The sequence below is a fragment of the Talpa occidentalis genome, unplaced genomic scaffold (genome assembly GCF_014898055.3).
Source record: "Talpa occidentalis isolate TD23 unplaced genomic scaffold, MPIMG_talOcc4v2.1 talOcc4.6, whole genome shotgun sequence".
Lineage (NCBI taxonomy): Eukaryota > Metazoa > Chordata > Mammalia > Eulipotyphla > Talpidae > Talpa > Talpa occidentalis.
Window position 1 is genome coordinate 19,750,352 of NW_023604972.1, and position 22,124 is coordinate 19,772,475.

At 34.3% G+C, this 22,124-nt stretch overlaps 1 protein-coding gene across 1 annotated transcript in view; it reads left to right on the forward strand.

Annotated features, from left to right (window-relative positions):
* The first annotated feature begins 253 nt into the window (after positions 1-253).
* The window catches only part of DTHD1 (death domain containing 1), a 51,550-nt gene continuing 29,679 nt past the window's right edge, over positions 254-22,124 (forward strand). Inside the window, exons 1-6 of the mRNA XM_037529473.2 lie at positions 254-633; positions 2,504-3,113; positions 7,059-7,389; positions 10,218-10,397; positions 11,473-11,717; positions 21,255-21,419. Of these exons, the coding sequence (XP_037385370.1) occupies positions 363-633; positions 2,504-3,113; positions 7,059-7,389; positions 10,218-10,397; positions 11,473-11,717; positions 21,255-21,419 (1,802 nt within the window). The 5' untranslated portion in view covers positions 254-362. The remainder of the gene's footprint in view (positions 634-2,503; positions 3,114-7,058; positions 7,390-10,217; positions 10,398-11,472; positions 11,718-21,254; positions 21,420-22,124) is intronic.

A 22,124-nucleotide genomic window follows, 5' to 3' on the forward strand; every position in this document is an offset into this window, starting at 1 on the left:
AAACTTCTCAATCTACCACAGAATCTACATATTGTTACTCAAAACTTGAAAAGATGGGGTTTTCATAGAATATTGAATGCTTGCAAGAGACTGGGGAGTTGGAATGTGTAAACAGCTCCATCCCTGTGATTAATCTACTCTGCACACAATGGCCCCCTGGGGTGCAGGCACGCCCCTCCCTTGGTCACCTAGTAACATTTCACTGGCCTACAACTTGCTGAATAAAGTATTGTGTTGGGGGAAAGTGCTTCCCTAGCCAACTTGGATCATCTCCTAGATTTTAGGAGAAACACCAAGTTTGAATTTGCTAAACCTGTGGGCTTTGCTGGCAGGAAAGAAACATTCCACTTGTAGAGCATAAAATGGATACAGAAGACATGGGCTCAGGTAAACTGGGCCCAATATTGAAGCAGATTTGGAGACAAAACCTGATGCTAAAGCAGGTGCTTCTGGGTGATGACCAAAGTGAAGGGACTTCTGGGGCCACTTGGGTAACCACAGTGGTCTTTCTGGGGTTAGAGCTCAGTGGAGCCCTCCACCAACTCCTGGAGCACACTGCAGGGACCCTGCACTCCTGCTGCCAGCGGCTGCATGTACTGCTTGACAAGGAAAAGGAATGCATCTGGAGACAAGGCAAGTGATTCTTGTGTCTTTTAAGAAATATTGAAAGGATAGCCAGCCACTCTGAGATGGGTTAAGGAACCTACAAACAAGGCTAAGATAGTCCATCCACATGGGGATAATGATACAATGGGAGAAACAAGGTTAGACAAATGCACAATAATGCAAGGGACTTTGAGGCCAGTTCCAGTGGAGACAGAAATAAAGTGCTTAGGATTTTCGAAGCAGGTAAGATCCCAATTTTAGAGTGAAAAAGTGGGAATTTTGTTAGAATGAATGAGATAGCTGTTCTGAAATTTAAGGAGTGAATTGGATTTATGCAACTGGAAATTAGGAACTAGAAAGAGCATTTCAAGCAGAGGTATCCAGCACTTATCCAGCAGGAAAATATAGATCAAATCTGAGGCAGAACCAGAAGGCTTTCTATAGTGGAATATAATATACAAGTTTTAGAATTATTTGATCTTTTTCTACTAATTGAAAAAGCACTGGGAAGATGTGGGTAGAACATGGGATTGGACAGGTTGCTGGGGCCAGAGGCAGTGATGAATACTGACAAGTACATTATGGCAGGAATAGCATGGCATTGGATGACTGTGATCTCAGACAACAGTTACCCGAGATAGGATGGTTTGGGATAGGATAGGACAGGATAGGATAGGATGCCGCATGATGTGTGGCATCATGAAATACAACTGTAAATGCTATAGGGTCAAGGCAATAGGGAAATTCTCAATAATCAGGAATTCAGAGCAGAAAATGTTAAGAAATTCATTCTAGAGGACAGAGAATCCATCCAAAGGCAGTATGACATGGAGACCATCAGCTGAGCTCCTAGTCAGGATTTGAGTCTGTCAAAAGAATTGAATGTGGTTCTGGGCATATCAAGACAAGTATTTATTCATGAAAAATGATAATCTCTCAGGACTTCAAAATAAAGACTTGGCCCCAGGTACAAGATAAATAAAATGTAATTTTATGACTAGTGAAAAGTGAAAAGATGATTTCATGGTAATTTTAAAATAACTTAGCTATGGGGTTTTAATATATTACATAGTTCAGAATTGAATTCTAAAGATTGAATAGTTGCGTGCAAAAAACAAAGGTGACCCTAGCAGTAAGAAGAGAAGGGATGAACAATATGAGTATAGTAAGAAATGATGGAGTGAGAGATTATATTAGACTCCAGTGAGGGTTTTCACCAGAGTGAAGAGGCTTGACTTCGTTTAGTAGTCCTTGATTAGCCACTGCAGATTCTAATCACAGAATTAATATAATTAGAGCTATTCTTTGAAAGACTAATTTGAAAAATGACAATTATCATGAGCTCAGGAGGAGGAATGGTGTAAACCTAATTCAATTCTCATAGCAACAAAGTAGTCAATAAATTTTAGTATCTACAGCAACAGAAATAAGGAAGCTATCATATGCCTGCTGCCCCAGTCTCATTTGGAGTGATTTGTTATATTTTAGACAAATCATTGTAGGTGAATTATATTGGTATAGAACATTAAAGTAGAAGGAACAGTTCTTGAAATCATACCAAAAAAGAAATGATTGAGGGAGATGTTGATTTCATTTGAGCAGAGTTTTATGGGTGATCATATCTGACTTCAAATATTCAAAGCATTTCACAAGCAAGAGGGATTAGATTTACTCTTTGTGACTACATTACCAAATTGGGAATTTGTCCCCAGTTCCTACTTGTGTTAGAAGAGTGACAATTGTACAAATGACTTCTCTTTTAGGAGGGATATTAAATGCCCAATAAAGGTCCTTGTAGGCTTCTAAGTTTATCTTTGCAAACCTCATTACATGTCAGTAGAGAAACATAATGTAGATTAGTTTTACACTTACTCTTTTTATGTATTTGTGTGTGTAGAAATGATTACTTTCATAGACTGCCTCATGAAAATCAATGATTATTTGGGGAGCACTGCTACACTTCTGAAAAAAGAAGAAAAGGAGATGTGTAATTTATGCAGCATGCATGATGAATGTACTCCGCCTCAGACAATGTCCGCCATTCAAGATATCAAAGCAACAGACATTGCTGCAAGTGGGGAACAGAATGTCATAGAAACAGCTACTTTTTCTCCCACAAACAGAGAGGAAAGTCATTACACAAACCAGGTCCAGCTTAAAAAAACTGAAACACAAATGAGTTCAGAATTAGTGGTAAAAGAAAACAATACATCATTGAATAGAGATAAAACAGGACAAGAGGAGTCATGGAACAAAATGTTCCCAGATAATACAGAAAATGAAGATGATAAACAAATTAATCACATGACTGTTGAGAACATAAATGGCAACAGGGAAGAGATGCATGACATAACCCAGACAACAGAAAGAGAAATTCAAGAGCCCTCAGAAAACCAAAGAGAGATGACCACATCCTCAAGAACATGTGATATCTCCAATAAATGTATGAATAGTCTTCTCAATTATTCAGATAGTTTAAAGCAAGAGAACAACATAATTGAAAAGGAGTAAGTAAATGTAATGTGACAAGTCTTATAATCTCTATTTAGCTGTGTTTTTCTATATTTAGTATACCTAGGACTTGGACACAAAGTGTTATATTTCCATATCAAATTTCCAAAAGATATTATAAATAAATAATTTTAGTTTAAGTTATTTCTATAAAATTTATATGACTGTTATTACTAGTAGTTTGTTATAATTTTGAAAAATAAGCATATTATATGTTTCTTTAAAGGAAGAAATGACAACATAAGGGTAGTTAAAATGAACTCTTTCCATAATGTGGACATTTTTCTAAATCACTTCTTGCTCAACTATAATAACAAGAAACTAGGAGACTGCAGACTTGTTCAAAAATTAGAGAAATTTCTAGCCTCACATTTTAATTATAGCTTCAAATAAATTTTGAGATTTATTCCTAAATTATCATGAAATTTTAACCTATATCTGTAGTACTCTAGGGGTCTTGGATAAACTTTAGGACATTCTTAAACCTGTATGTTTACTTTTATATCTGTATTATCTTCTTGGAGATAGTCTAAAGCTTTCATTGGTGCCTCAAAAAGTGACAATAAAAAATCCCACTTTATGAATTATCTCCCCTCTACCAGGGTTAATAATATCTATATGTTCAAGTGAAATAAAATATTCACAAACCAATATTTTCCCAGGCAAACCTATCACCCCTTAGAAGCAACAGAGAACAGAGAAAAAGATGTTGTTGGTTTTAGGAATTAGACTTAAATTTTACTACCTATTTCATCGCATAACAGTTTCCTGCCCATGTGCAATTTTTAAATTTGTTAGCCACATTTTCTTATTTAGAGAAATTATATATCTTTTCTGGGATTATTTGGTAAAGCTATATGAGGAAATCATGTAAATATCACTATGTCACTTCACAGTTGTCCACTTTCAGCTAAATGTTAACAAGTTGGTTTATTTCACTCCCAACCACCCTCACTTTCCCCACCTCCCATATAGTATCAACCTTCACTCACGCCCTCTCTGCATACGGTGTGCTGTTCCTTCAGATGTATGACGCCATTTCCCTGATGCCACTGTGCATCTCTCATCTTAGACAAGTCACTTTGCACATCTCAACCTTTGTGATCACAGCTATAATATAAAGATGTTGAATTAGTTTAACTCTGATGTCTCCACAGGTTAGAGAATCTAACAAGTGCTATGAATGTCACAGGAGTCCCTTCAATGCATGAATGACCCTCCTCTTTGAAAATTACTACCCCTGCAAAATGACTAAATAAGTCAATATGCTGTTTCCCATTTTGTCTGAGAAAAGCATTAGCAGTTCATCTCCTCTTATTTCAAAATGACTCCAAACATCAAGGAATGAGTCACTGTCAGACCACTCCCTCTCACACCTCTTTAGCTGTTCCCTTGTTAGTACTTTCAGCCTTGTGGCATCTGAGCCCATTGTGCTTGACTTGCATATTTAAGATGACACTCATTGCCACCCTTCAGGCCAGGAAGCCATCAGACCACATTAAAAAAAAAAGTGTCAAACAAAACCCAGCTCAGAATCTGCTGAGATTCCTCCATGAGTATGTTTTTGAAAGACCTCTTTTTAAAAATTTTTATTTTTTATATTTATTTTTAATTGAAGTAATATAGGGGTACTACCATCAAGTATTACCACCATAGTGCACCCAACCACCAACTCACCCACAGTCTACTACTAAAAACCACTGTACTTCCCTTTTTGTTTTTCCTCTTCCCCACTCCTTGCTGTTTCAGTTCTGAAGTCAGCTATCATGGCTTATTTTTTCAGCTGTCTTTATCTGACTGTTAATTTAGTTATATTATTTATATTTCACATATTAGTGACAGCGTCTGATATTTATCTTTCTCCGTCTGATTTATTTCACTTGGCATTATCCTTTCAAGTTCTATCCATGTTGCTGCAAATAGGAATTTATCATTTTTGATCGCTGAGTAGTATTCCATAGTGCATATATAGCACAAGTTCTTGATCCACTCATCTGTTCTGGGGCATTTAAGTTGTTTCCATAGTTTAGCTATAGTAAATAGTGCTGCAGTAAACATAGGAGCACAAGTTTCCTTTCAAATTAGTGTCTCTGAATTTTTTTTGACAGATATGAGTGGAATTACTGGGTCGAATGGCAATGGCAAAGCCACATTTAATGTTTTCAGACACCTCCATACTGCTTCCTATAATTGCTGGATGAGTGAAACAAACCTATCTCTTCCAGCCTTGTTGGCCTAGTATGTCCAGACTCAGAGAGAAACAGAGAGAATAAAGCAATGTGATTACTTAGCTGCTGCACTAGATCTATTTGACTAGGGGTAGGGGAAATGGAAGCATTGTAGCAGGTCTCCTCACCGTATTTCATCTGTCTTTTGGAAAAAGTGTATATTGAGATGATCTCCAGGGCACAGAGGAGAGGTATTCATGAAGGTACACAAGGTAGGGCCACTGTACTCACTATTAAACAATGTTTCTTATTTTCTAAAGCATTGGTATCATTATCACCACCATAAAACCCAGTTCAGAATATAAATATAAATACATGACCCTCTCAGCCAATTCAACATTTTTTTTTTTCAATTCAACATTTTTAATATTTCTGTAGAAAAGGGCACTCCAAAGTCCAACTTACTAATATTGAGAATAGTGAAAACCTGATTATTCTAGAACTGGATATTTATGCTGTATTTTGTAAAGATTCTCTTATTCATGACAATGTCTATATATCAGTCATTTTACTAGGAAGAAATGAGAAGTAGGAAAAAGGAGGAATTCAAGCTCATGATTTTAATGAAGAAATCCAGTATATATGGAGCACCATTTTATACCAGCCCACTTTTATAAGAAGTTTAAATATTTTATTTCATTCCATCCTCACGCTATTTTAGATTAGGTGTTGGTTTCAATATGTAATACATAAAGAAACCAGAGCTTTGGAATGATTTGAGGAAGTGTAATATTATAGTTGAAAGTTGAAATTTTGTGTTCAAGATAACTGAATTCAATTTTTGATTCCCTTACCATCAGTGTGATCTGTTGCAAATTTAAATTTTCTAAGTCTTGGTGTCCTCTGTAAAGTGGTGATGATAGTGGTACTTGTATGATACCATAGTCATGAGGATTAATGAAATAAGTGTATAACCTACAACTTGATCCAAAAAGCACCAAATTTTAGCTATTTTAATATTATTAATATTTAAGTTCAAAGAAATAGTATGTGACTGATCCTTACATTTGAAATCAAATCTATAATACCCTAAAATCTTTGGCAAGTGTGACGGTGTAAAGAACAAGAGTAAACTGAATAGTTAAAATAAGTTTTGGGATTGATTCTTTTGAAGATTATAGGTAATTTGTTTCTAATTACCTTAATTAATCATAAGTTCACAGCTCTGTACCTTTCTCAGTTTTTCTAAAAATAAATAATAAATATTATCATTTGATCACCATATTTAGACAATTGCAGTACCTCATACAGATCACTCCCTCTCCTCACAATTTAGGAAATTATTCAGATATTAGTATTTGGATTATTAAGAAGCTTCAGCAATATTCATATTTATTTTGTGGAGTAAATAAGACTGAGGAGTGAACCAAACACTTAAATAATAATACCAAAAATAATTATACCAAGAGAAATACTATCTAAGATATAGAACATCCTCTATGGGCCAGACACAACATTTTAATTATTCAATATATAATAGTTTATTAATTCTTGTACCCCACCTATGAAACAGATATTATTTTATCACCATTTTACAGTTGGGGAAACTCAGGCATAAAGACCACGATCTTGCCCAAAGTCACAGAGTCAATTAAGTCAGAGAAATGGGATTCACACCAAGACATGTGGCTTGGAGCTTATGCTTTTCCTTATTTAGTTGTACAGTAAGTAAATGAAATAAACAGGCAAATAATATCCTTTTTTTCTCTGCAGGTATCTTGACATGCAGAGTGATGATAATGACCCTCAAGTGTCTTGTTATATTACAGCTCAGTCATACATTCTACAGCATCTAGAATGCCGGATAATTAATAAAATGAGTTCCTTAGTAGTAAGTGATAATGAAGAGTTGGTCAGCAATGTCATCACCATTGAGTGCTCACATAGAGAAAAGAGAATTCCATTTCCGATATGCATTGCAATTCCATTTACTGCACGTTACAGAGGAAATTACAGGGACATCATGGTGAAAGTGTCTGATGCAAACTTTCAATCAAGTTACCTAACTCCAAATTCATTGGAGGGAATGAGGGGAAATTATAAGGTTGGTAAATCCTTGCCTACTTATGTATTTGTTGTTCTGTTCCTCCTCTAAATACCACCAGAGTGTAATACAAATATAATTGCTCCATTTGTAACAAGTGGAAGGGTTGACAGATTTATGCCAGTGCTTTCATGATTTTTTCCTTTGCTGTCCATAAAATCAAAGAACAAAAATTATTGACCAAAGTTAGAAATGAAGGACTTGGGTCTAGGACAATGAATGTTATATTTTCATTTGGGAAACAAAACCAACAGTCTGACTTAATTAGTTTCATGTCCTGGACTAGCTTTACACTAACATTTCCAATGTGGTGGGATTCTATCCAAATTTAAGAAAGTTAGAATCCCCAGATGAAAGCAGCTTTGTTTTTACCATTTATGAGTTGGAAAAATTCATTAAAAAAAGAACAAGTGTGTGTGTATACCTTGAGATACTTATTAAACCTATAAATTGTGTTTAGTCTATAACATGTATAATAGCATAGTGGTAGCTAGGATGTTCTTTGCAGAGAAAGATTAGCTGGGTTTGTTATCTGGTTCCCATGCTTTCTTGCAATGTGAACTTGAATAAATTATGTAACTGTGCTGTGACAGTTTATCTGGAAAGTAAACACAATACAATAGTTTCCTCTGATTTTTTGGGGGGTGGTACATTCCAAGACCACCAGTGGATGCCTGAAACCACATTACTGCCGAACCCATGTACTGTTATTTCCTATACCTACATACATATGATAAAACTTAATTTATAAATTAGCCACAGTGAGAGATTAACAATAAAAAATAATACAAAAGGACAATTTTAACATTTTAATGTAGAAAAAGTTACATGAATGTGGTCTCTGTCTCAAAATACCACACATATTTTCAGACCATTCTTGACCATGAGTAACTGAAAGTGCAGAAAGATTAACCACAGCAAGGGAGGACCAGTGTGTTGTTTTCTGTGATCTCACAGGATCATAATGATTAAATGAGAAAATATACTGAAGAAGACAAAAGTAAGCCTATGTAAATGCAATACTTGTTACTAAATTAAGTTTTCATAGTAGACTTTACTGTAGTAACTTCTATGGTCACAAACTCATGTTAAGCAACATATACAATTATTAAACTTAGTATAGAGTTGATGGGAGCTAAGGCTTAAGATTTGTTTGTGTGTCACTGAACTCATTTTTAAACAATTATCATACATGTTTTTTCACCTTTATGAAAGTTGACATTATTTGAGATGAAGGCAGAGAAATACAAATAAAAAAAATTTTTCAGCATACAAGAAAATCTTTAAAACACATGTCTTCGTTCTTGGATTTTTCTCTTTTCAAAGTTACAAAGTTATGCAGTTGAATGTGAAAGCTCAGCCAATTTTTACTCCAATTCATGCAAATAATACTTTTTCTAAAATTTAGTCTAGGAAACCTGTAAGTCTATAAATATTCTGGTCAGTATTTCCCTTGATTGTGGGTTTTTTAATCATGGCCCATTTATGTGATTGCCTTCATAATAAAAACAAAAACTACTAGCTCTGTGCTTTTTCACCATCTGGGCCAGGGGTGTTTAGCAAACAGATAATCAAAGCAAAAGGGAAAAATATAAAAGAACCATCATCTACCAGAAAAAGTAAAAGCATATCCTTTTCTCTTTATAGTATTCTAATGATAGTTACCCCTATTTTTAGCTCAAGAATATTCAGACTCTGGATTCCTTCCAAATTTTTATGTGGTTTATATGACATTTAAGAATTCTAATTCTGGAGTCAGATAAACTATCCTCAAAGTTCTGTTCATGACACTCCTCTGCTCTAAGCCCCTTCCGCTCTCCCAGTCTCTGCCAAGAACGCTGTAAATGCTTAGCAACAGTAACTGGTTCCCAGAAGACCTTTCTTTCTCACCTCTCATCATTTTCCCTCTAGCCAATTAGAAACATTCATCATGCCCTGCATTTTCCCAGCAATAGATTCACGCAGTGATATTGTGAAATCTCTTAGTTTTCAAATGCTAGATTATTTTCTATTGTGATTGTCCCTAAATGTTTGTGTGTCTTCATGATTATGCACTCAGGCTGGGGCGGAGCTGGGTTGGTATCCAGGAAAACATGAATAAAGCAAATTTCTTTTAAGTCTTCCTTCTCATTTTAAGCTTTGGCGATTATATGAGTAGATAATGTTGTTTTCATTTATGTACTCAGCTCCTTTTTATGTGAGGAAAATGCTTGACTATGTCTCTGCCTATACACATGTAATTTAAATGTCACTGTATAAAAAAGAAACACAAATATACCTCTCTGCAATCGTTTGCTCGCACATGGAAGAGAGAAATAGACAAAAGGACTTTGCTAAAAGATTGTGAGTTGTCAGGAGGAAGGATTTACTGACAGTACAGGTGCTACAGCATTTGCATAAACTATCTACATGATGAAATTTCATATCTTGGAGTTCCCTGAAACAGTTTGTGCTATCTGGATAATGGCCAATCTAGAAAATTCAGTCTGACAAAAGGAGGCTGGGCTTCCAGAAACAGTAATATTTATGAAAATGCTGAATGTGATCATCCATTATAGATACACTTTTTAAGAAATCAATTTAAATTTAAAATGCACTTTTTTCTTTTTTTTATCATGTTATCCAAATTTGAAAAAACTCCTAATTCTCTAGTTTACTTCAACTCATGAAAGGATCGCCCATTTGGGGCTAATGGAATCATTCTCACTTGTGGGAAATGCCAGGGATGGCATACGGATTTTTTTTATTTTTTATAGCCACAGAGTATGCACAGCATATTCCCCCAGAACAGATTAATGTCCTGTTTTAATGTCCTTCAATCCATACAGGGGACCTGTGCAGAAGTGAAAGTTTACAAGTTGGGTATCTTTTCTGTTGTGTCTTGTTTGAAGAAAGAGACCTTCACAATAACAAAGAAAGGTCTTACGCTTAAGCCAAGCATGGATTCTCGAATATCCTTAAATTACCCTCCAGGGGTTTTCAGCTCACCAGTGCTTGTGCAATTAAAGGTAAATATTAAAAACCGGTGAGTTCTTTCTTATAGAGTTTGTGGGTCAGGATCCTAAAGAATGAAGATATTATGAATGTTTAATACTGTATAACAATAAGTGAATTTTTCTCTTACATTTTAATAACCTAACATACAGTATTATTAGTGATAAAGTGATGATTTGGAACATGCTATAACATTAAAATCCTTGCTTTAAGTTATTTATTTAAAGTTTAGTCTTTATTTAAAGACTATCATAGCTAATTTTTACCATGTTTTGTATATAATATTTGTTAGCAAAAATATGTTGAGTATCTATAATAGAACTGATGCCAGATATACATACATAGATGTGATTCAAGATTTTCATTTGAGAGAATGTCAAAAAGAGGCTGATCAGTTAAATTATTAATGATTATGGATATTTGGTTATACTATATCATAGAATAGCCCCTTTATAGAATAACATGTACAAATGCTGTTTATGAGGTATATAATGACATGCCAGTGTACATTTACAAAGATTTATTTCCTCAAATATTTTGTCTTCCTAGCTTCAATTCTTCCCCATGCTCTCCTCTTTCTTCCAGTTGTTACCATAAGTAATAAGTGTTGGTAGAAAAGCTAAAATGAAAAGATGCTCTAAATAATTTATTCAATAAATTATTCTATAAAGTTAGAGATTTTTGAATTATTTGTTTTTATTGTTAAACATTGTGAGAGGAAATATTTAAGTAAATATAATTTTGTTTTTCTCATTCTAAAGATCACTTGATCTAACAATAGTTCTAATTAGAAATTATGTAAAATGTCTATTTTGTTTTCTAGGTCATTTTGTTGCCTACAATTAAAAGTGTTTCTCAGTTATTTATAACATAGGACAGGGAGCCTAGATTTCAGAGAGACTTTATAAAAGGGAACTAAATGCTGTGTTCTTTTATAAATCAATACAGTGTCGATTCAAGGTAATGATGTATAGAGAAATATATAAAACTATGTTCTATCAAATTTTCAGAAAATTGGCTTTAGAAATCTGCTGATACTTTGCATCTTTTGCTCTTTAACGATATACAGATTTTTTTCTCTTTGTTGAGGTCCAACCAATAGAACCATCTCTGGTGACATGTTTAAAAACACAGCAAGATACTTCCTACCTGGTATTAGCCACGAGCCCTCTGATGCATATTCAGCATCCATCAACGCATCCTTTCCAGAAACCAGTCACCATCTTCCTGCCTTGCTCTCAACACCCTGATAAAAAGAATCTTGGGCCTGAGACAGATCATAAAAGAACAGCTAGTGCCACCACAAACAGGATCATACCTTTATACCTCAACTGGTGAGTTAATCCCAATATGCTCACATGGTGGTTAAAAAAAAAGAACATAAATGATTAAAGAATGTAGTTAAATAACCATATTGAAATGTTAAGAAATATCTTTGAGATAGAAATAAAATGTTGTGAATCCAAAAAAGTTAATGATTTTCTTTGTTAGTGGGCCCAAATGTATGCTATATGGTAAGAATGATACAAAAGAGGTAAAATTAATCCAGGCTTTCAAAGAATTTATGTTTAATTAGAAGGTATGGTAAGGTGGTTTTTATTTCTATACTTAAAAGTCTTTTGTTTGTGTGGGTATAAGAGTGACCTGGTCTTTCCCAACACAAATTAGAGTTCCTTATTGACAACAGGGTAGATTCCTTTCTTTCTTAATCTTCATAATTATACAAAATCCTTACCAATGAGATAAGTGTGCATACTGAGTTGCCAGCCAGAAGTGTCACAAGAAATTAAATGCTTACAAACAATTTTCAAAATGCACATGAACCATTTTGTATGTAAGGTGCTTAGAACAGTGCACAGCACATAGTAAATATGAAATGAAAAAATGAAACACTAACAAACAGGTAGAATGCATCAAATAATAGTAACCTGGGTCTTAATTCCTGTCCTCTTATTTTATACTTATTTTCTTTTTCTAATGAAAAAGGTAGAAGGGAAACTTTCTATTCTTTGGTTCTGAAGGGAAATTATTTTGCTTTTAAAAATCAGTAGAGAGAGAAACAATTTCAGACACTTATTTGAAATAACTACTATTAATGGAGAAGCTACCACTTGCTAGGCTCCTTAGGTATATTATCTCACCCGGCTCCCCAGCCCCATTCTTCCTTCATTTTATCAGCTGAAAGACTCAAACTGATTGAGATAACAACTATACCTAGCAGGTGGTATGACCTTGGTCTGGACTCATGTAACTCTGTTGCTAATCATGATTCTGTATCACCATCATTTATTTAGTCTCAGGCTTCAAGGCCAGAAATTAAGAGGATTATTTTCTCTTTCTCACTATACTTGCAATTTAGGAGCTGGCAATAGAAGAATTTTGGGTTGTGATTGGGAGGAGAACTCAAACTTTCTCTCATGTTAGATAAGTGAGAGAGAACCTAGAAAAATAGACACGATCCAGTTATATATACTTTTGAAATTTATATATATATATATACATATATATATATATATATATACATATATATATATCCCAAGTGACAATTTAGTTAATTCATTTTTCCATTTATCAAAGCAAAGCAAGATTTAAAGCCTGAAATATCTGGGGCTTCCAATTTAAAATGCATTATTCTAGTCAAATAAGGCATATTCTCTTTCAGTTATCCCCTAAAACATCTATATAGATAGATATATAAAGATGAGAACAGAAGCCATCCTAAAAATTGATGCTGATTGGCAATCTATTGCTACACTCTGCTAAATATTCCTACTGTTTGTAGGCTAGATGGCAAAGGGTTAATAAAAATAATTTGTGATTGACATGAATTTTATATCGTAAGGCAGCTCCACTTGCCAGAAAGAAAATAGGAAAAACAATTTTCCTTTCCCCTGTGATCTGATACCATAGTTTATATATACCAACGAGAATATAAATTTATCCCTGTAATCCACAGATATCATATTTGGAATTGATAAAACCAGTGTTCCTTTGCCCCTCCTCTGCTATATTCCCACATCCCTCAGCAACCATAAGGCAGACTGTAGAGAGAAATTGGAAGCAACATATCGCATTGACAGAGATGAAATTCCCAGTATTAAGGGCTAAAGGTAGAAGTGATAAGAGCTCTGATAGAAATGCATGCACAGGGTAGCACATTTTCATGCACTCAGTGGTTTAAACCATTGAAAATTCAGGTAGCACAGGTAGGAGCTTACACTGTCTCCAGAGGAATTACACTATAAAAATGACTAGACACTGAAAATTGCTTTAGAAATTATGTACTTGTACCTGTGTTCTAGATATAAGAGATTCAAATGTCTAAGAAACTAAAAAATGGGTGGATGAACATTTACTCATGCATAAGAAGAAATCCAAACCCTACATGGTGTCTTAGGAGAAAAAAATGTGAATACCAATCAACACCAAGATTTCAAAAGAAAAACAAAAAAATATACAAGTAAGCAAAGAGAACATGATCATAGTATCTCAGAGTAATCTGAATGAAAAACTTATAGTTAACGGAGAATATTACATAAATACATTGTGTAAGTTTAGCTTTATCCATTAAGTATAATTTCTAAGAAACAGAGAGACTCAGGATATACCAGAAACAGATGAAAGCACAGCAGAATGAGATGCAAAAAAATCACACTGAAATGAAAAGGGATGAAGCTGGGGCCTCCCTGGTGGTGCACAGCACTATGAAGCTACCTGCAGCCACTGCAGTGCTAGTTCAATCCCCAGCCAGGGAGGTGACCCACATGGCACAGTAGACCTCTCCTGACCCACCTGCTGCTCCCCTCAGCAGTGTGTTATGGTATGCATAAATAAATAAATCTTAAAAAAAAGAAAAGGGACAAAGCTATCATAAGGAATCATTTGACATGATGTAATCCAATAATTATAGGCACCATAGAAGATACCAATACAACATTAAAAGAAGTATCAAAGGCATAGTTGAATTTAAATTTCTGATATTAAAATCTTGAGTTAGAAAACATGATAATTAGACAAAATTTATGTAAAAACATACCATACTTCGATGTAACATAGCAAATTGAAATATAGGTTTAAATAAATATAAATCTATATACACCCATTCAGGAGAAGCAGATTAAGTAAATGGAAAAAAAAATCAGTCTAACCAACTTCAAGGGAGGAAATGAACTAAAACCTTCAAGCTTTTGAAGGGAAGTTGTTATGAAATTAGATTTTCATTTGGCAAAGATGTTTGTTTTTCAATGTACATGCTCACAAAATGTAATATTCATATGTTCTTAACAGTATAAATAGATAATATTAATGAGCTAACTTGATGGAGTAAAACTTAGGAGACTAGGAATAGGTAAGCTTTATTGTCATGATTAAAATCTGGGTCTGAAGGTAAATAATATAAAAGCAAAAAGAGGGAAAAAGTAATGTGGCCAAGAGATAACAGAAAGAAAACCAACCAAAAAAGACCCTGGTGTCATTAAACAGAAAACTTATGATGCTACAAATAAAATAATCAATAGGTCAACAAATATAAATGGACTAAACATCTTTTATACTATGTTACAACTTAATTTTAATTTTTCTGTACTTTTAAATAATTTATAGCCTGTATTTGGGGCAGCTCCCTTAGATTTATAAAACATCTTATGAGTGTTCCAATTAGTTGTATAAACTATTCAATCAATTATCTCTCATTTCCAACAGACTATCACTATATTTTAAAAATTTTTTCCAAGCTGTTATTGTTTTCAATTTGCTTTCTTATCATAAACACTTTTATTTTAATGCTTCATTAAGACCATTCTATCAGTTCTTCATTTTAGCATGATTTTCACTATCTGTTAGCATAGTGTAATCTAGTACACTGTCCATCACAACTAATTTTGTTCAATGAATTTATTTCTAACTATTGATTATAATTTTTCATCAGATAAGCTCATCCACCACCACCCACCCCATCTCCCCACCCCTTCTTACCCAGAGTGGCTTTTGTTTGCTTCTATGTCCCATTCTTGAGTCAATGTTCAGAAAACATTCGATTGTTTTTGTTGCCTCCCCTTTTGTGGCCAGTGCTGCCCTTTGGGAATTTCAGGTTTCTGACTCAGTGTCAGCCAACAGCTGGAGACTGGAGCTGTTGTCCCTGAACACATACTAAGCTCCAACTCCCACACACCTGGTATGGTGTGTGTGGTGGTGGAAGAACCTAAAAAAGGTAGGGGTGTTCATAGAATCAACTCCTTATACACCTTAGGGAGGGAAGAGAATTGTAACGTTTGACTTTTTACTTTTTACAGATTTTTTACAGATTGGATTTTCTTTCCAATCTTCAGTTCATCTAAAATGTGCATGCACGCCTATGACATTGTGCCTCTCATTCCTAAGTTGAGAGAAGATGGTCATTTGTCATGGATTCAATTGACCAAAGTGGCAATTTCTTTTTACTCCTCCAATTCTTTGCCTTAGAACATGATTTCTCTGCTATGAAATCCTTTTTTTTTTTTTTTTTTACCTTGTTTAGCTGAAGAACTCTTGCCATTCTTCAAGTGGCAGCTCAACTCTTTGTTTTTATGTCAAGACATTCTAAGATCTCCAGGAGGGATTGACTGCTCCTCTCTCTGTGCCAGCCCAAGTCTTTGTGCACATCCCATATTGTACTGCAATAGGATTATATTCTTTTTCTCACTTATCATCAGTCAGCACAATTACAACACAGTAGATATTCAAAAAATGTTAAGTGCATTAAAACAATGAGGTGTTGATCTATACTTGTATTAATTCCTCCATTTTTGACAATGCTAACTTGATATAATATAATATGATCTTTTGTTTTGTGCCACAGATGACAGATACAATTTCTCCATCTAGTGGAACATAAAACAATCAAACGAGAACCTTTATCAACTGTTTATTTACATTCTTTCATTAAAGAATGAAAGTCAGTTGAGCATTTTCTATGGAAATAGAAACACAATGAAGCAATCCATGAGTCATTAAATAAAAAGACAAAAACTATTTGAGGTCAGAGCATAGTCTGCATATAAAGAATAAAAGATCTTTATTACATGACATTCCTTTTTATCTGAGTGATTATTGAAAAAGATGAGAGCCATTAATTCTAAGCCAGAAATGGTTTCTTGACAATAGTGAAACTGGATATTAATTTATGAGTTAGACTTATATTATACAAGAAATAGTTTATTTTTAAAAAAGATTTATTTATTTATGCGTACAAGAACTGGGGTGTAGGACAGAGGTGGGAAGTGAGAAGATTCACTAGAGACAGAGTGGGGAGCAGAACAGGCAGATCTACTGAAATACACTGCTGAGGGGAGCAGCAGGCGAGACAGGAGAGGTCTGCTGTGCCATGTGGGTCACCTCCCTGGCCAGGGAGCGAACTGATGCTTCAGTGGCCGGTGATAGCTTCATAGTGCTGAGACTTTAACCCCAGGAAGTCCCATATTATACACGAAATATGGTAATATATTTTTGCCCATGAAAATGACATTGCCTATATAATACTTTGGTTTTATGATTATGTTGCTCAAATATAAACTGTGAATCATATGCAAAGATGTTTGAAAAATACCCATATAACTTAAGAAACTGAATATTATGAATATAATTGCATCTGCTTGCTTGCTCTTCCCCATCCCATTTCCTGACTCTACTATAACTAGGCCTCATCAACACAAGTTCGCAGCTATTTATAAATTCTGAATCATTCCTTTGATTTTATTTTTTAGTTTTATCATATACATTTGATTTATCTCTATCCAATAGCTTGTTTTGTTATATCTGTTTGAAGTTTATAAAAGTTGTACAGAGTTTCATTTTCTTGTTTTTTCATTTATCGTTGTATATGCTCATTTTCACTTCTACATAATGTTCTGTTGTACAACTACATATTTTATTTAGCCATTTTCCTGTTAATGGAATTTCCTGTTAATGAAAAAATACTTTTATTTTTTAGCTATTACAAATAGTACTACTAGGGCCATTCTTGACTAAGAATATTTATGCAAGTGTTTTTTTTTTAATATTCATTTATTTATGCATATAAGAACTGGGTAACAGGCCAGAGGTGTGAGGGGTGAGACTATTCACCAGAGACAGAGTGGGGAACAGAACAGGAAGACTGACTGAAATTCACTGCTGAGGGGAGCAGCGGGCAAGTCAGGAGAGGTATGCTGTACCATGTGGGAAGCTCCCTAGCCAGGGATTAAAATCTTGCTGCAGTGGCGGCAGATAGCTTCATAGTTTGCATCTTAACCCTTTGTACCACCAGGGAGGCCCTGTGCATGTAGTCCTTTAGAGCACTCACCTAGATGTCTAATTAGTGGGATGATGGATAATATGAATATGTGTGATTTTCTTATTGTTAAAGTCTAGCATCAAGCATAAGTAACATAAAAGCAAAAACAAAAGGAAAAAAATGCAAAAATAATATGGCAAAGAGATAACAGGAAACAAAATTCAACTCGGTGACATTAAAGAGAAAACTTAAGATAAACTAAATATAATCCCCCACTGCTGCTGCTCATCTTCTCCAGTCTTGCATATTGTCAGATTGTGTAACTTTGAATATCTAATAGATGCAAGTTGGATCTCATGTAGTTTTAATCTCCAACATTCTGATGACAGTGAAACCGACATCTTTCATCTCTTTTGTTAGACAATTGTAATTTCTGATGTGTGAAATGTCTATTAATTCCTTTGCTCACTTTAAATTTTCTACATGAATAGAATTTCTTATATTCTCAGTGCTACTATTTCAACAGTTTGTGACTTGCATTTTCATTTTTTTGATCCAAATTCATCACATTTTATTTTATAATTAATGCTTTTGATCTTTGTCACAAATACATCTTTTGAAATTATAAAAATATCTTTTTATTATATAATTTTAAAGGTTTGAGTTTCATGTAAGTCTTCAATCCATCATAAATTGACATTTTCAGACAGTGTGAAGTAGAATTTAATTCTTTTCCATGTGGAAAACATTTATCAGCATCATTTTTTCAACGGTTCTTTCTCCCCTCAATCATCTACAATGCCTCCACTCTTATACACCAAATTTCCTTCTGCTGGGCTCTTTATTCTGTTTAATTTGTCATTCTTTCCCCCTTATTTTGAGCCAATCTAACATTAACTTAATAATTAGTTTTATAATATAATAATTTTTATAACTGGTAATTAAGTCTCTAACCATATTCTCTCCCTCTTCATGGATGTTTTTATGTCTTGAAAATTTCTCATTCATATAAAAAATAAAGTTTGTCAACTTCCACAAGAACAAACACTATTGGGATTTTAGTAATAATTGCTTATGAGCTATATGTCAATTTGGAAAAAATGCCATCATTACCATATGGAGACATTTAATTTACTTCCATAATATGTGCATCTATTTAGTTTACTAATGTCTTCTAGTGAAGTGTTATAAATATTTCAAAAATGTGTACTACATATTTGCTAGGTTTATTTGTAGATGTGAGGTAGTTTTGGCTGCCATTATAAATGGCATTTAAAATTTTTGTTCTATGTTTGCTGGGGAAATAAATACAGTAGAATTTTCTATAATGGTATGGAAATCAGTCACCTTTCTAAACTCTCATTATTTTTATTTTTTTCTGAAAATTCAATCAAATTTTTTATGAAACTCTTATCCATTTCAAGAATGGTAGTTTTATGTTCCTTCCTAGTCATCATGTTCTTAATATTTTCTTTCTGTATTGAATAGGATCTCTGGTGTGTTAATAGTACAACTGATAATAATGATTATTCTTGTCTTTTTTTTGTTTTTAAAAAATACTTCTAATATTCACTTTTAAGGATATTGCTGTAGGATTTTTTAGACATCTTTTTAGCTTAAGGGAGTTGGCTTCATTTTCATTTAACAACAGCAACAAAAAAAAAAAAAAACTTAACACAATCCTGAATAGCCAAAGCAATCCCAACTAGAAAGAAAGAACTAAGGAATAACATGCCCAGGTTTCAATTATACTATGAAGCTATAGTAATCGAAACACTGTGGTACTGGACTAAGAGTAGTCACAGAGACCAATGGAATAGATTTGAGAACCCAGAAGTCAATCCACACTTATCATGGACATTTAACCTATGACAAAGCTACCAAGAAGAATATGTGGAGAAAGGAAAGTCTTAAAAATGAAAGGTACTGGGAAAACTGGACAGTCACAAGAAAAAGAATGAAATTAAACCACTATCTCACCCCATACACAAAAATTAACTCAAAACAGATTAAAGATGCGTGATCTGAAACCCATAAAAATATATACAAGAAATCATTTGCAAAATACTTCACAACATTGGCTTCAGCTATGTCTTTGGGGACACAACTCCAAGGGAACCAAAAGCAAAAATTGACAAACAGGACCAAAACAAAAAGCTTTTGCACAGCAAAAGAAACTATCATTAAAATGAAAGAAATGCCCTACTGAATAGGAAACAATATTAGCACATCATGTGTCTGATAAGGGACTAATTCCATGAACTACAAAAAACTTATACAACACAACAACAAATAAAAACAATAAAAAAATGGGTTGTTTCACTTTAAAATGTTTCATGCATCTATTGAGATGTCATATGAATCCACTTTAATTTATCTTGATGTGGTGAATTATATAAAGTATAACTTTATATAGAAAAGTATAGCTTTTCTAATGCTAAAGCACCATTCAAATCCCTGATAAACTTACATTTTTTTAAATTTTTTTTAAGATTTTTTATTTATTTATACAGGACCTGGAGTACAGGCCAGAGACACAGGAGGGTGAGAGAATTCACCAGAGACAGAGCGGGGAGCAGAACAGGCAGATCCACTGAAATACACTGCTGATGGGAGCAGTGGGCAAGACAGGAGAGGTCCGCCGGTTATGTGGATATCTCCCTGGCTGGCTGGGAATCAGACACATGCTGTAGAGGCTGCGGACAGCTTCCCAGCACTGCACTCAACCCACTGCACCACCAGAGAGGCCCAATAAACTTAATTTAATGATGATGCAGTATTTTAATTGGCTATTAAAATTGGTGTACTAATTCATACTTGATTAGTATTCTTGTTTCTAAATTCACCAGTGAGGTCAGCCTGTAATTGCCTTTTAACAAATTGAAGACTTTATCTCACTTCATAGAATGAATTTAGCAAAATCCTTTTTGCATTATCTGAAAATTTGCTCAAACTTGAAATGATTTCTTCCTTGAAAGTATGATAGAACAGATATGCAAAACCACCAGGGCCTGAGATTTTCCAAAAGAACAAAGCAGAGGCTGCAAGCTTGCTTAACTCTTATCTGGAATGATCAGATTTCCATGTCTTCAGCATTCTATGGGTTAAAATGAATCATGGGGCCTCCCCTGGTGGCGCAGCTGTTGAGCACTGGGCTGTAAGGCTACCCACAGCCTCTGCAGCGTGGGTTAGTTCCCTGACAGCAGGGTCTCACAAAAAAAAAAAAAAAAAAAAAAAAATTCAATCATGGACTGGCTCTGGATCACTGTAGGAGAGTGGCACACAGGCATGAATCCTGAGACCAATAATGTGCATCTCTGGTTACCAGCTTCCACATTTGTCACAGATTCTACATTTACATTGATTTTATAAAAAAATTCTTTGGAGAGTTATCACCCTGACCTCCTTGTCCTGTCTTTGGATAATACTGTAATGCCATGAACTTCTGTACAGGGCAGTATATTCCTTATCTTTGTATTTCTGCACTGCAGCAATATTACTGGCACGTGGTATATACTTGATGAACTATTACTACTGCATTACTTAATGAAAGGATGAATGCACTAAACATGACTGATGCCATGCATATTTTACAAATTTCTCTTGTGCTACCATTCTATAGGACCAAAAGTGCTTCCCTAAGAAAACCTGGGAACAATGTCGGTGAATCTTTGAAATTACTAGGATTCAGGAGCCGAGACAGTGGCTGGTTTGGACTTGATAATGTTGTGGTGAGAACCATGCAGAGTGGCTTGATATCATTTGAATTGTGTGAGCATTTAGAAAGGTAATACATATTAAACAATAAAAGTTGATGATATTTTCCCTAATGGTCCATAATAGCTGTTACAGATATGGAATCATAGGATTAGATTTTTATTTTTCAAATGGGAATGTGAAGAGGCCTTTGGGGTGTACTTAAAATGCAAACCAGAATTGGCATGACTATACTATTTGTGATTTCATTCATGATAGTTTAATAAGGGCTTTTGGATACCAATCATAACTTAGATTTATTCTTACAAGCTTTATTCTAACTCTAAAACAGTTTTAAAATGGCGCCTTCATTTCTGAAATTCCATGAAAGAGTAATTAAAGGTTCATATTATGCTTATCACATAGCTATATATAGACACACACAAACTGAATATGTTATTTCAGTGTCCTCATCTTGCTTTCTCATTTCCATGTTTTCTAGACAGCTCATTATAAGTAAAGTTTTAGACAGTTTTAAGGTTCATGAGCAATAGACACTCAGAAAGAGCAAGCAATTGTATGTCTAAAGACACACTTTATTTCATAATGGAATGTCTTACATGCACACTTGTTTTGGGTCATTTGCCCCAACAGCAGAGTTTAAGATGAGAATGCAAATGATTTATTGTGGGAGATTCTCAGGTGAAGCCTATAAGGAATGAAAAAATATCTATAGGGTAAGGGAGGAAGATGAGAACAACTATGGTTTCACCTGAAGTTTTACCTCAGTCTGATA